Source organism: Rattus norvegicus, chromosome 16 (assembly GCF_036323735.1).
Source record: "Rattus norvegicus strain BN/NHsdMcwi chromosome 16, GRCr8, whole genome shotgun sequence".
NCBI lineage: Eukaryota > Metazoa > Chordata > Mammalia > Rodentia > Muridae > Rattus > Rattus norvegicus.
The window spans coordinates 82,369,802-82,383,678 of record NC_086034.1 but is presented as its reverse complement, the minus strand read 5'-3'; the positions used below and the strand labels follow the sequence as shown (position 1 = coordinate 82,383,678).

The following is a 13,877-nucleotide window of genomic DNA, read 5'->3' as shown; positions in this document are numbered from 1 at the left end:
GCCCCCCTTCCCCATGGAGCAAACACTCCAATCCAGTCAGAGAGGAGTTGGTTGTCCCTTCTCCCCCAAGGAGCAAACACTCCAATCCAGTCAGAGAGGAGTTGGTTGTCCCCTCTCCCCCATGGTTCAAACACTCCTATCCAGTCAGAGAGGAGTTGGTTGTCCCCTCTCCCCCATGGTTCAAACACTCCAATCCAGTCAGAGAGGAGTTGGTTGTCCCCTCTCCCCCAAGGAGCAAACACTCCAATCCAGTCAGAGAGGAGTTGGTTGCCCCCTCTCCCCCATGGAACAAATACTCCAATCCAGTCAGAGAGGAGTTGGTTGCCCCCCTTCCCCATGGAGCAAACACTCCAATCCAGTCAGAGAGGAGTTGGTTGTCCCTTCTCCCCCAAGGAGCAAACACTCCAATCCAGTCAGAGAGGAGTTGGTTGTCCCTTCTCCCCCATGGTTCAAACACTCCAATCCAGTCAGAGAGGAGTTGGTTGTCCCCTCTCCCCCAAGGAGCAAACACTCCAATCCAGTCAGAGAGGAGTTGGTTGCCCCCTCTCCCCCAAGGAGCAAACACTCCAATCCAGTCAGAGAGGAGTTGGTTGCCCCCCTTCCCCATGGAGCAAACACTCCAATCCAGTCAGAGAGGAGTTGGTTGTCCCTTCTCCCCCAAGGAGCAAACACTCCAATCCAGTCAGAGAGGAGTTGGTTGTCCCCTCTCCCCCATGGTTCAAACACTCCTATCCAGTCAGAGAGGAGTTGGTTGTCCCCTCTCCCCCATGGTTCAAACACTCCAATCCAGTCAGAGAGGAGTTGGTTGTCCCCTCTCCCCCAAGGAGCAAACACTCCAATCCAGTCAGAGAGGAGTTGGTTGCCCCCTCTCCCCCATGGAACAAATACTCCAATCCAGTCAGAGAGGAGTTGGTTGCCCCCCTTCCCCATGGAGCAAACACTCCAATCCAGTCAGAGAGGAGTTGGTTGTCCCTTCTCCCCCAAGGAGCAAACACTCCAATCCAGTCAGAGAGGAGTTGGTTGTCCCCTCTCCCCCATGGTTCAAACACTCCTATCCAGTCAGAGAGGAGTTGGTTGTCCCCTCTCCCCCATGGTTCAAACACTCCAATCCAGTCAGAGAGGAGTTGGTTGTCCCCTCTCCCCCAAGGAGCAAACACTCCAATCCAGTCAGAGAGGAGTTGGTTGTCCCCTCTCCCCCATGGTTCAAACACTCCTATCCAGTCAGAGAGGAGTTGGTTGCCCCCTCTTCCCCATGGAACCATCGCTCCAATCCAGTCAGAGAAGAGTTGGTTGTCCCCCTTCCCCATGCCATTATTGCACCTGCAGTACCAGAACTTTAAAGAATAAATCTTAACTGGAAACTTGGTGCAGGGGGAGGGCCTTTTCTGACACCAGGCCAAAAGGTGTGTCTCTCCAGCAGCTAAACCTTGTACTCCAAGGAAAGAGCTAATCCCAGAGAGGCCCAGTCCTACAAAGATCCTTGTCCTTTCATGGTTAACCAGTCATATTTCATTCAACCATTGGGTTCTGTAATCTGTAATGATTGCAGCTTTTTGACTTAGGTACCATGCGAGTCATACTTCTCCTTTTATTTTTATCTTCATAGAATTATTTATTATATGTATATAAGTACCCTGTAGCTGTCCTCAGACACACCAGAAGAGGGCATCAGATCCCATTACAGATGGTTGTGAGCCACCATGTGGTTGCTGGGAGTTGAACTCAAAGAGCAGTCAGTACTCTTAACCACTGAGCCATCTCTCCAGCCTCCTTTTAATTTAATATACTTACCTTAACCCTTTAGTGACTATAAGTAAAGAGAACTTTCTGTTTTATACCACTAGCATGTACACATAGAGTAATTTGTGACCCTGAGTATGAGCTGTTTAAGTCTCCTTACCATAAGTGAAACAGAAAACCTACACTGACTACTTTACAGGCAAAATTGTAGACCCAACCAAAGGTTTAGTCAGGTAGCATTTTAGAGCTTTGACAACTCTTATTAACAGTTGTGATATCTGAAAAATGAAATTGCCATGAAATGAGATCCATGGTTTTTAATATGATAAAGTACATACAACATAAAATTTATTATTTCCAACAGTTTTCAGCAAACTGTTCAATAGCTGCACATTGAGGTGGCCATCACTGCACCCGTCACCTGTCACCCATCACCCATCACCCATCACCCATCACCCATCACCCATCACACACTGGCTTTGCATGTGCCAGCCCTCCTCCCACCCCATCATTGCATCGTGCCTGCTGACTGAGGGACTTGTGTACACAGGGTTCCATGATGCTCTGTTCCCCTCCTGTAATCGGCTCCCTCCCACGTCACACATCTTGTGGGAGCTCATGACACAGGTCACGGTTTCCTTCATCCCCCAGCTTGAGTTCTATCCCCGTGTGTGAGGGGATCACACTTTGCTGTGTTCTTCTCTCGGACATTTGGGGTATAAACCTAGATAACTGTTAACAGGATTCCCTGTTTGGCTTTGTTTATTTCAGTTCTTGATGACCACCAGAATCCTCGCCTGATCAAAGACCTGCTCCAAGACTTGAGCTCGACCCTTTGCATCCTTGTCAGGGGGGTGGGGAAATCAGTGTTAGTTGGGAACATCAATATTTGGATTTGCCGCTTAGAGACGGTTCTCAACTGGCAGGAGAAGCTGCAGAATCTCCAGATGACTAAGGTAGGTTTCTTTGCTTGGTTTGGTTTGGGGTTTTTCTTTTTTTTGAGACAGGATCTTGCTATGTATCTCTGACTGGCTTTGTAGACCAGGCTGGCCTTGAACTCAGATATGCCTGCCTCTGCCTGTGGAGTGCTGGAGTTAAAGGTGAGCGCCATCACGCCTGACCTAAATTTATTTTTGTGATACACACATGCTAAGTGGTCAACGAGGAGAAAGTTTGGATTTAAAACTAGATACAAATAAAGCTGGGGAAAGTGTATAGACCTGGGCCTGACCCTCGATGAATCAGGATGTAGACCCCCTTTCTTCCCTTGCTGCCACGAATCATGATTAATGTCGTCAGCAGTTCCACATCTCCCATCCACCATTTTCTAGGTATTTTCTAGGTAAAATAGAGCGGGGGCAGGCATGAGGGAAATCGCCACATGCCAGACCTGTGAGACCACCCTGCATGAAGACTGAAGTGGCCATCAGAGCACATGGCCTCTTCCCTGTAGTCACGCTGAGGCTGCCTCTACGGCATGGCCATTAGTTTTTGTTGAAGAAAGCCACTGTGTTTTCTTGACTTGACACCGCCGTGGTTCCTTTTAGCAGGTAAACACTGGCCTCACACTCAGTGACCTGCCCTTGCACATGCTGAACAACATCCTGTACCGATTCTCAGACGGCTGGGACATTGTCACCCTGGGCCAGGTAACACCAACCCTGTACATGCTCAGCGAAGACCGGCGGCTGTGGAAGAGGCTGTGTCAGTACCACTTTGCTGAGAAGCAGGTGAGTGTAGGCAGCTGCTTCTGGGGCTCTGTGGGTTCTTCTTTCTTCCACCCTCTCCACCTTCCTGCCTTCTGACACTGCGTAAGAGAGAAGAAAGGATGGCGAGGAAAGGAAAGAGATCCCTGAGTAAAGTCGGGGGTGGGGAAGGGGCAGCGTTAATGTCAGACTACTTCCTGCTCATTAGGGGTGTCTGGTTCCTTGGGGCAAGTGCGATCTTCACCATCAGGATATCTGCTTTCTCCTGGTGGTGGTTGTGGTTGTGGTGGTGGTTGTTGTGGTGGTGGTGGTTGTGGTGGTGGTGGTGGTGGTGGTGGTGATGGTGGTGGTGGTGGTGGTGGTGGTGGTGGTGGTTGTTGTGGTGGTGGTGGTTGTGGTGGTGGTGGTTGTTGTGGTGGTGGTGGTGGTGGTTGTGGTGGTGGTGGTTGTGGTGGTGGTGGTGGTTGTGGTGGTGGTGGTTGTGGTGGTGGTGGTGGTGGTTGTTGTGGTGGTGGTGGTTGTGGTGGTGGTGGTGGTTGTGGTGGTGGTGGTGGTTGTGGTGGTGGTGGTGGTGGTGGCGGTGGTGGTGGTGGCGGTGGTGGTTGTGGTGGTGGTGGTGGTGATGGCGGTGGTGGTGGTGGTGGTGGTGGTGGTGGTGGTGGTGGTTGTGGTGATGGTGGTGGTGGTGGTGGTGGTGGTGGTGGTGGTGGTTGTTACAACTATGTAACAAACAGTAACCAGCATCACCCACCCACCAGCCTCCAACCAATAACCCAACCTGATCCCCGCCGCTTCTCAGGGGTCTTAGCATTTGTACCCTCTGAAAAGCCCCCAGGATTCCAGACCTTACACAGTCGCAGAAACTACCTGCAGCTGGAAAAAATCACGCCTGTGCTAGAGCACAGCGCAAATCATAGTCAGCTGCTGTGGGCAGTCTGAAGCAGCCCATGTCCCACACTCGGATTAAAATAAAACCATATTCCCACAATATTTCTGTGTTCTTTAAAGAAACCAAAATTCCAACTACAAGTGTGTCGTTGGTCCCTTGAGTCAGGTCAGCTGGTCACATGCTTGGTGCTCAGATGAAGTTGGGGACGACGTGGACTCCATTCAGAGACTTGATAGTGTCCTGAAGTTGCTTCTGAATTCTGTCAATTACGGGGCTTATTTTTCATGTTGAAAAAGAATCACAATTCTAAAAATGGCCTAATAACAAATAACTTAACTAGCTGGGCTGTATCATACCTCCTGGGAAAGGTTATGGTGACTCCTACCTAGTGAGTCATTCTGGCTCTGCCCCTTGTCCTGGAGGAGTCAGTGGATCCTTGGAGGAGTCAGTGGATCCTTGGAGGAGTCAGTGGATCCTTGGAGGAGTCAGTGGATCCTTGGAGGAGAGTCAGTGGATCCTTGGAGGAGTCAGTGGATCCTTGGAGGAGAGTCAGTGGATCCTTGGAGGAGAGTCAGTGGATCCTTGGAGGAGTCAGTGGATCCTTGGAGGAGTCAGTGGATCCTTGGAGGAGTCAGTGGATCCTTGGAGGAGTCAGTGGATCCTTGGAGGAGTCAGTGGATCCTTGGAGGAGTCAGTGGATCCTTGGAGGAGTCAGTGGATCCTTGGAGGAGTCAGTGGATCCTTGCAGCTCCTGTGCTTCCCACTTGGTGGCACCATCTTGGGCTCCTCAGTGTCCTGCTAGTTAATTCTCCTGCTCTAGAGTGAAGTCCCCACGTCTACTCTTCTGCAGGCTTTCCTGGCTTATTGCATAAGGCAGGACCTATTTCATACAAGGCTAGGAAGCGGCAAGTGACACACTGTCTGTCTTGTCGATGTGGGCGGGACTGAGATACGGGGCATTGTGAACTCGGAGTAAAATTGTGCCACCATGGCAAGTATGGGCAGAGTAGAGAGCAGGTCCCGTCTGAAGGAGGAGTCAACAGTCTTAGCCACATTCGAGATTCCAACCAGCTTAGAAATCCAGTGAAGCATCCAGAGCACAGGGCACCATTTAAATGACCCTCTGGGTCTTGCTTGAGAGAAACACTGGTGTGGGCATCAAAGGCGGTGGTCAGGGATGATGTGCATGTGCGGCCAGGACCCTAGGAGAGTCCTAAGCAGAGCCCCGAGGAAATGCCTATGGGGACCCAGAGCAAGTCGATTGGAGCTCAGGAAGCTCTGGGTTCTCAGGTGAGAAGCAGCACGGTCAGGAGGATGCAGACGGATGAGCATAAGTGGTCCCCTGGACTGGGGTGTGCGTGGCTGGGGCTGAGAGCTGCTACCTCGCAAGATGCTTGGGCTACTCCGTCTGAGCGGGATGGGACGTCTGCTGCTCCCGGATCCTTAGCCATCCCGTCTCTGCCTACTCTTCCTGACATCTTTCTCAGCTGGCGACCGTGTTTGTGCATTCTCCGTTTTGAGATTGGATTTGAGTTGGCATCAGAAATGCAGGAGAGACCGGATAATCTTTTGGAGGAAAGACTTAGAGCCATGGACAGAATGAGGAATAAATGTCTGTCTGGGATGGGCCTGTGCATCACACACTGCTCTGGGACCTACCTACCTCCAAGGATACCATAGGCAAGGAGCCAGGGCTCGGGCTGGTGTTCAGATATCCAGGCGTCACACACGCCCGCCTTCAGGATATCAGCTGTTCGATTGTGAGTCCTGGGAGGTCCTTGATGAAACACTGTAGAGCTTAACGGTCTGTCTGCAACAATAGTCACCTTGTGTAGAAGTCTGATTAGAGTTTGCTGTTGGCACCTACGAGTGTATCTTTTGGTGCATACTTTCTTGACTGATTCACAAAACTGAACCCGTGAGATGTTATGGGTCCTCCATGAGTGGCTGACAGCAGGCCCCTGGGTTCTCAGGATTAGTGGTAGCTTACGGTTAGGGTCAGGCCAACCGTGCAGATTAGGAACATCTCAGGGAAGCTGGAGTCTGCGTAGGTCCTGGGTTGGCTGTCTGTGGTGACATCAGAAGGAACCGATGGCAAGATGGGTTTGATGTGAGCAGCTGGCATAGATATGGGACTTGAGTAACAAAAAGACCCCAGGTTCTTATGTAGAAGAAAAACACCCGGGAATGTGGGCGTTCCGCCTGTGAGCACTGTGGGCACGGAACTGAGGAGGGGAGAGAAGGCAAGGCAGAGGTATTTTTGTCTTTAGAAACTCACGTTTCCATGGTGCTTAAAGGACGTGGAAATTGCTATCACCAGGCCTGTAATTGGCCCTCTGCTCCTCAGACTGTAGAGGTAGCGTCCCTCTGGCTGATTACATGGTGTACAAGTGATTGTTTCCAGTAATAAGAAGCAAACATCCCTCAAAGCCTAGCACTCTTAGACAAGGGCGTCTGTTCAAACGAACAAGGACACACCTGTCAGCCACATGGTGCCTGTGTATGAAGGCCTGACCTAGCCCTGGGCTTCATTCCTTCATGGCCCAAGTGATATTGCCCACACACTTTGGTACCACTTCATTTAGATGGCTGCCCAGGTTGTGTCTGTCACTGTGCTTGGTTTTGGGACACCATTGTTACCTCAGGAGCCTTGTACGTGTTGGCTGTGGTCTCAGCTTCCCTCTAGCCCAAAGCAAGCCCTCATCTACTGTATTTCCGGGTCTGGCTGTGTAGTGTGAGTAGAATATACACCAGTCAGGCTTTTGCGTCCCACCTCACCCCCAAAATGCCCCTCAGGATGTATCTGCAGTAGGAAGCAACACTTCGTCCCTTTGGGGACCAAAGAGTCCATTTTTTGGATGTGCCATGTTTTGCTCACCCATTCATCTGGTCATGGAGAATGGGTTTCCTTGTATCTTGTAGCTAGTAGGGTTGTTGCTGGGGTTATCTGTTGATGAGTTTGGGTGCAGACGTGTTTTTCCTTTCTCTGAAGTAATTTCCCAGTGGTGATACAATTCACTTGCTGTGTTTAATCCCTGGAGAAATTGCAGTGTTCTATGGTGGCCACACCATTTAGCATTCCTACCAGAGTATACCAGGCTTTTGATTCCCTACATCATCCTCAACATTTGCTATTGCCTGACTTTCTTTCTTTCTTTTTTTTTTTAAATTTTTTATTAGATATATTTCTTTACTTACATTTCAAACATTATTTCCCTTCCCAGTTTCCTGTCCACAAACCCCCATTCCCTCCCCTCCCCCTCCCCCACACGGGTATTCCCCCTATACATCCCCCTTAATGGCCACCTATATTCCCCTGCACTGGGGGTCCAACCTTGGCAGGACCAAGGGCTTCCCCTTCCACTGGTGCCCCAACAAGGCTATTCTCTGCTACATATGCAGTTGGAGCCCTGGGTCAGTCCATGGGTAGTGGTTTAGTCCCTGGAAGATCTGGTTGGTTGGCATTGTTGTTTTTATGGGGTTGCAAGCTCCTTCAACTCTTTCAATCCTTCCTCTAATTCCCCCCAAGGGGGTCCGGTTCTCAGTTCAGTGGTTTGCTGCTAGCATTGACCTCTGTATTAGACATGCTCTGGATGTGTCTCTCAGGAGAGATCTATATCTGGTTCCTTTCAGCATGCATTTTCTAGCTTCATCAATCTTATCTAGTTTTGGTGGCTGTATATATATGGGCCACATGTGTGTCAGGCTCTGAATGGCCATTCCTCGAGTCGCTGCTCTAAACTTTGCTTCCATATCCCCTTCTGTGGATATTTTTCCCCCTTTTAAAAAGGAGTAGGAGCATCTGCATTTTGGTCATCCTTCTTTTTGAGCTTCCTGTGGTCTGTGGATTGCATCTTGGGTAATTTGAGCTTTTTGGCTAGTATCCTCTTATCAATGAATGCATACCCAGTGTGTTTTTCTGTGATTGAGTTACCTCACTCAGGATGATATTTTCTATCTCATTCCGTTTGCCTATGAACTTCATAAAGTCATTGTTTTTGATAACTGAGTAGTATTCCATTGTGTAGATGTACCACATTTTCTGTATCCATTCCTCTGTTGAAGGGCATCTGGGTTCTTTCCAGCTTCTGGCTATTATAAATAAGGCTGCTATGAACATAGTGGAGCACGTGTCTTTGTTATATATTGGAGCATCTTTTGGGTATATGCCCAAGAGAGGTATAGCTGGGTCCTCAGGTTGTGGATTGCCTGACTTTCTAATTATCGCCATCCCAGTCGATACAAGGTGGCATATCCTTCCCCTTCGGGGGATTGCCATCTCTTCATTGAGGACATTGATCATTTGTGGGTCCTGGCAGTGAAAATGCCCTTTCAAGTCCATCATCCATTGTTGTTAAGAAGTGAGTTCTTTGTTTACCCTGCATCCACATCTCTTATTAAATACATGGCATCCTCAGCTGTCACAGACCTCCCTCAGCGCTGCCTTCTGTCTGCCTCATGGCTGCTTGCTGTCACTGTAGGAACACCATGATTTGCTTGACTTGTTCCTCATTGATTTCATCCATGTAAGTTTAATTTCAACCTTAAAATGTTTCGTGCACTGTTCTGCTTAAAAAAAACATACCTAGTGTATATTTTAGAAAAGTCATCAAATAATTCTGAGCAGAATTGTCTTTTCTAGTTTTGTAGACATTTGATCCTTTCAGAAAAAGGCCATATCGAGTGGAAGCTGATGTATTTTACGCTTCAGAAGTATTACCCGACCAAAGAGCAGTACGGAGACACTTTGCACTTCTGCCGACATTGCAGCATTCTCTTCTGGAAGGTAAGGACTTGGGATGTGAGGACCAGCTGTTCATCCGTGTCTTAAACAGAAAGGTGAGAAGACAGGAAATAATACCCGTGATGGGAGCGTTACTGAGAAGCATTCCACCGGATACTGGGAGCGGACGTGGGGCGTCCATACAAGACACTTGTAAGGCCAGCGGTGTGGAAAGCTGGGTGCTGTGCACTTCTGAGTGGAGACCCTGTCCTAGCTACAGTGCCCATGCTCTCTCAGGACTGCCCGCAGGGCATCAGGGCCAGCCTTAGCCTCTTGTCTCAAAGCCGGGTTCTTTGGTAGGCGGTAGGGCCGTGGGACACACATGCTCAGAGTGAATGTGCAGACCTAACAAGACTAACTTTTACACCCAAAGACTGATCCTGTAGTGAAAAGCTTAGGTGTCCCTGTCAGTGATTTTGATAAGTGAGTCAGGAGCCCTTCATCCCATCATGCTATATTGAAATCTCACCACCCATTTTGTCTCTGGTTACAGTAGTGCGTTTCCCATACCCAGAGAAGAGGCTGTGTGTCCCTTCCTTCCCTGGTAGCGGCTGTAATGAGCTCAGATGGCTTGGCTTTACCTTTATCTAAATTTGGGATACAAGGCAAGCTCTTAATTGTTGGCAAAGGACAACTTTAAATGGTTTCATCTCAAACTCCATTTATAGCCACATAGCCTTTATTGTGGTGGCCCAGAGCCGAGCAGAGGAGTGAAGCTGAAGATGTTGCCACTGTCATGTCCGGCAAGGACACCAAGGGGAGTTAGTCCTTCCTGAGGTGGTTTCTCCCTCCCCCCCCCCCCCCGCCTTGGTTCTTTTCTTTCTGAAAACCAAAAGTGTGTGTGAAGTGTCTTTGCAGCAGGCAGACTGGTCTCTAGAACACTTTCTCTTGAGAACAGGGTCATCTTACGCTCAGTTTGGCCGCAGTTCTTTGCTGAGGTCATACACACACAAAAGACAGCCTGCTAGTGTTCCCTCCTCCCCAGACAACAACAATACCTTAAGATGCTTGATAAACGGGGGTTGGGGATTTAGCTCAGTGGTAGAGCGCTTGCCTAGGAAGCGCAAAGCCCTGGGTTCAGTCCCCAGTTCCGAAAAAAAGAATCAAAAAAAAAAAAAAAAAAAAAAAAAGAGCAGACTCTGTTGGTCTGGCCGACAAGTGGAGGGAGGGAGGTACCAGGCCTACCAGGCTGTGTGAGGCTGCAGGGGTCAATGTTAGCACAGCTTTCCCACCTCCCATCCACCCAGAGGCCCTGCTGCTTTGAGGGTCGTTTTCTAAGCTTAGGTGTGAGATGTAAGGAAGACCACCTTTCTTAAACAGAAGCAGCTTCCTTCTTGGGAGAGCATGGGACACAGTCAGGTGGGCTCGGGTGACCAGTGAGCTAGAGTGCCGCAGGGCGCGGCCTGACCGGTGGAACTGTGTTGCGGCTTTGAATGGTGCCTGCTGTTAGGTCTGCCTTAGGTTCCTGGGGACACCGTTGACTGAGGCACACAGGGGGCTTGAAGTCTATTAAGAGGGGTGGGAGAGGGGTGACAAGTCCTCACCTGGCCCTGAATATGGTCAAGATTCACACTGTGGCTGAGCTGCACCTTGTCTTGTGCCTGGCAGGTTCCACAGTGACCACCTGTCCTTATGGGGACCCTGTGCCTTCTCCCAGGCCGGCTTCTCATTGCTCTGCTTCCACCACACTGGGGTGATGTTTCTTCGTTTTTCCAACCCAGCTTACGAGCACACTAAGGTGGCCAGTCAGGGTGTGCATACCTCTCTCTGTCCCTATTCAGTTTCCCGATCCGGTGAAGCCTGTCAGAAACTGTAGGCCAAGAAGGGGTAGGGGAGCTAGGGTAGAGACTTCGCCTCTCTGCATACCTTTCTTGTCTCGGTATGTCAGTAGCTAGACACTTGTAGTGATGCTGAGGTCTCTGTAGGCAGGAGAAGCGAGCCTGACCAGAGCAGGGGCAGGGCAGAGATCGCAGACCTCCTCACCGCAGACCTCCTCACTGCCGTCCTCACTGCCATCCTCATGAGCAGCCCCCTGTGAGCACAGGTGAAGAGACGCACACAGCGGAGCAGGGAAAGACAGACTCTCTCATTAGAGCACGCAGCAGCAGCCAGCACGGAGCTGCCAGCCGTACAGAAGCAACAGCAGACGGTGCTGGGCTGCAGGAAATGGGGCATCCAAAGTGGCTGTCACCTCGGGGTGCATGTAGTTTATTGTTAGCTGCATTGTCATTCACAGAGCAGACCCCCCAGGACAATGAAAAAGATGACAGGCTTTCCCCAAACAATCTGGTTTCCCCCCATAGAAATATGAGGACTGTTTTATATATTTTCAACAAATAATTGAGTGTATGGCCTTCCAGATGGTTAGTTTGGGAACCTTAAAAGGAAGTGGAACTGTTTCTCTTGCCCTGGGCTTTCTTCCTTTTTTATTTTTATTTCTTGAGACAGGTTTTTTTTTTTTTTTTTAATTATGTGGCTCTAGCTGGCCTGAAACTCTCTGAGTAGGCCGAGCTGGCTCTGATTCGTAATTCTGCCTTCCAAGTGCCATGAGGCACTGGGTCAACGGCCCTGGCTACCAGAGCTGGCTAGAGTACGTATTTAAGGGTATAGATATGTGGTATCCAGCGGTGCTCCCTCTTTTCATAATGTTTATAGTGCTCAGAATCTAGACCCATAATGCCTTAGTCGTTCTCACAGACGTAGCCTCACAGCTCACGCTGAGCTCACCCAGCTCCGTCTAACCCTGACTTCTCCTTCCTTTTCCTCCCTTTGCTGCTCCCTTGCTGACTGTCTCCACGGTGTCCAAGGACTACCACCTTGCTTGGTTGTTGAAGGTACTTCCTGTGTGCTGTCCCATCTTGTGCACTGTCCTTGCCCTGTCAGGTGACGGCTGTGATAGCAGCTCTTGCTGTCAACCAGCTAGACTTCTCCCAGAAAGCTGACTGAAGAACCATGCACGCACCTCAGGGTGGTCTGCTGGAGGCCGGAGAAGCAGCCCCAGCCACACTGAGCCTTTCCAGATGGTGCAAGCTTTTTCTCGTGTTACGTCTACAAAACCAAGCACAGCTGCATGGTTTTCGACAACACCAACTCTGCACACCTGCTGTTGAGACAGCGCTTGCCGGGTGCCTCCATTTCTGTGTGTGGAGGGAGACTACTTACCCACCCCACCCCCAAGCCTGCAGCAGGAGGAAAGGCCCAGGAGGCAGGATGTGGAGTGGTAGGCCAGGAGGAGCAGCCTCCATGTCACCTGTTAGTAGTCCTGCCTGGGGCTACCCAGGAGCGGATTCCCAGAGAAGCCGGCATTTTTTTGGCAGTGGGAGGGGTTGGGATCCACTCAGCAAACTACAGATTGTGTTCCTGTAGCCATTTAAGAATGTGCTCTAACCCATGCCCTCGCTCTCTCCTCAGGACTCGGGACACCCCTGCACGGCGGCTGACCCAGACAGCTGCTTCACACCTGTGTCCCCGGAGCACTTCATTGACCTCTTCAAATTCTAGTGGTGCCCTCAGCCCTGCGCCCCTGCCCTCAGCCCTGCACCCCTGTCCTCAGCCCTGCGCCCCTGCCCTCAGCTGTCCCTTGTGCTTTCTGTGTCGTGTGGTTGCTGTGAGTATTCTGTGACACAAGTGACGACAGGCTCGGTGGCTGCCTGTACCTGTGTGGCCCTCGCTCGCTTCCAGGAGAACCTGACAGGATGCAGAAGATGCCTGGGCAGTTGTGCACCGTCAGTGAGGGGGAGGAGACCCCCAACGCCATTTCTACTTCTTTCTCAGACTCTTCTCAGCCTATAAAATCTGCAGTGTTGTGTATTTCTAAATATGGATCAAAAGGAGTTTTGGGTTTTCAGCCCCGTATTCCGTGCTGAACTGACATGAACAACCGAGAGTGAGCTTCTTGGCTGTCAAGCAATCGTTTCCGTCTTACCGTAACTGGGATGAAGAACAAAACACTTGATCCTTGTAAATACTTCATGCAGAATATTTATTTTTCTTAAAAGGTATTTTCACGACCCCAGTGGCTGTGCCCAGATGAGTCCTCATTGAATACAAGATGAACCCAGGAACATGTGTGGTATGCCCGGGCCACACTGCTGGGTGGGGCTGCAAGCTGGTTGTACCATCCATAGCCAGCAGCACTGTCCCTGTGTTTCTGGGAACCCCGGCCATGAGGCCTTCATAGATCCAGACTTGGGATGTGGGCTCCGAACCAGACCAGAGCCTCTGCCAAGGAGCCGGAAACAACCTAGGGAGGCTGAACGCCACACGTAGACGTGACTTTCATGGGTAAAGTAATAAACCATGTTTATCTACTGATCAGTGTCATCAAATTCACACCTAACCGAATGGTATCGTCTTTAAAATGTGCTGTTTTATTTTAAAAATAATGCATGTGCACTTTAGAACTTTTTGAAAATAAAGATACGTGAAAGTTACATAATTCTTCTGAACAGCTAACCATGCTTGCTAAAAGGATGTTCAGCATTGCCGCCCAGCCGTGGTGGCAGCAGCAGATGGCTGTGCACTCTGTCTTCGATGGAGTCAGGAGCCCCAAACTCATCCTCTCTTTAAACTTCCTAAGCACATCAAAATCATAACTGCATGGCTACACAGATCAAAAAATTCACTTTCCAGTCATATCCTCTGTCCTCAGCTGACAAAACAGCCAAGAACAACATTTGTAATTGCCAACCGAGTCTCTCTGGCACAGTGCAGATACCCAGCCTCCTCAGCACACTAAAGTCAGCATTTCTTAAAACCA

At 50.0% G+C, this 13,877-nt stretch overlaps 1 protein-coding gene across 4 annotated transcripts in view; it reads left to right on the top strand.

Moving 5' to 3' along the window:
- The window catches only part of Fbxo25 (F-box protein 25), a 33,880-nt gene extending 20,324 nt beyond the window's left edge, over window positions 1–13,556 (top strand). The window contains exons 7-11 of one of the 4 annotated variants that reach the window (XM_039094739.2): window positions 2,512–2,696; window positions 3,291–3,470; window positions 8,978–9,121; window positions 11,926–11,952; window positions 12,530–13,556. In XM_039094739.2, coding sequence (XP_038950667.1) covers window positions 2,512–2,696; window positions 3,291–3,470; window positions 8,978–9,121; window positions 11,926–11,952; window positions 12,530–12,619 — 626 coding nt within the window. In that variant the 3' untranslated portion in view covers window positions 12,620–13,556. Of the gene's footprint in view, window positions 1–2,511; window positions 2,697–3,287; window positions 3,471–8,977; window positions 9,122–11,925; window positions 11,953–12,529 lie in introns of all 4 variants that reach the window. The other 3 variants (XM_039094738.2, XM_039094740.2, NM_001014239.2) reach the window with 3 other exon arrangements.
- The last annotated feature ends 321 nt before the right edge of the window (window positions 13,557–13,877 follow it).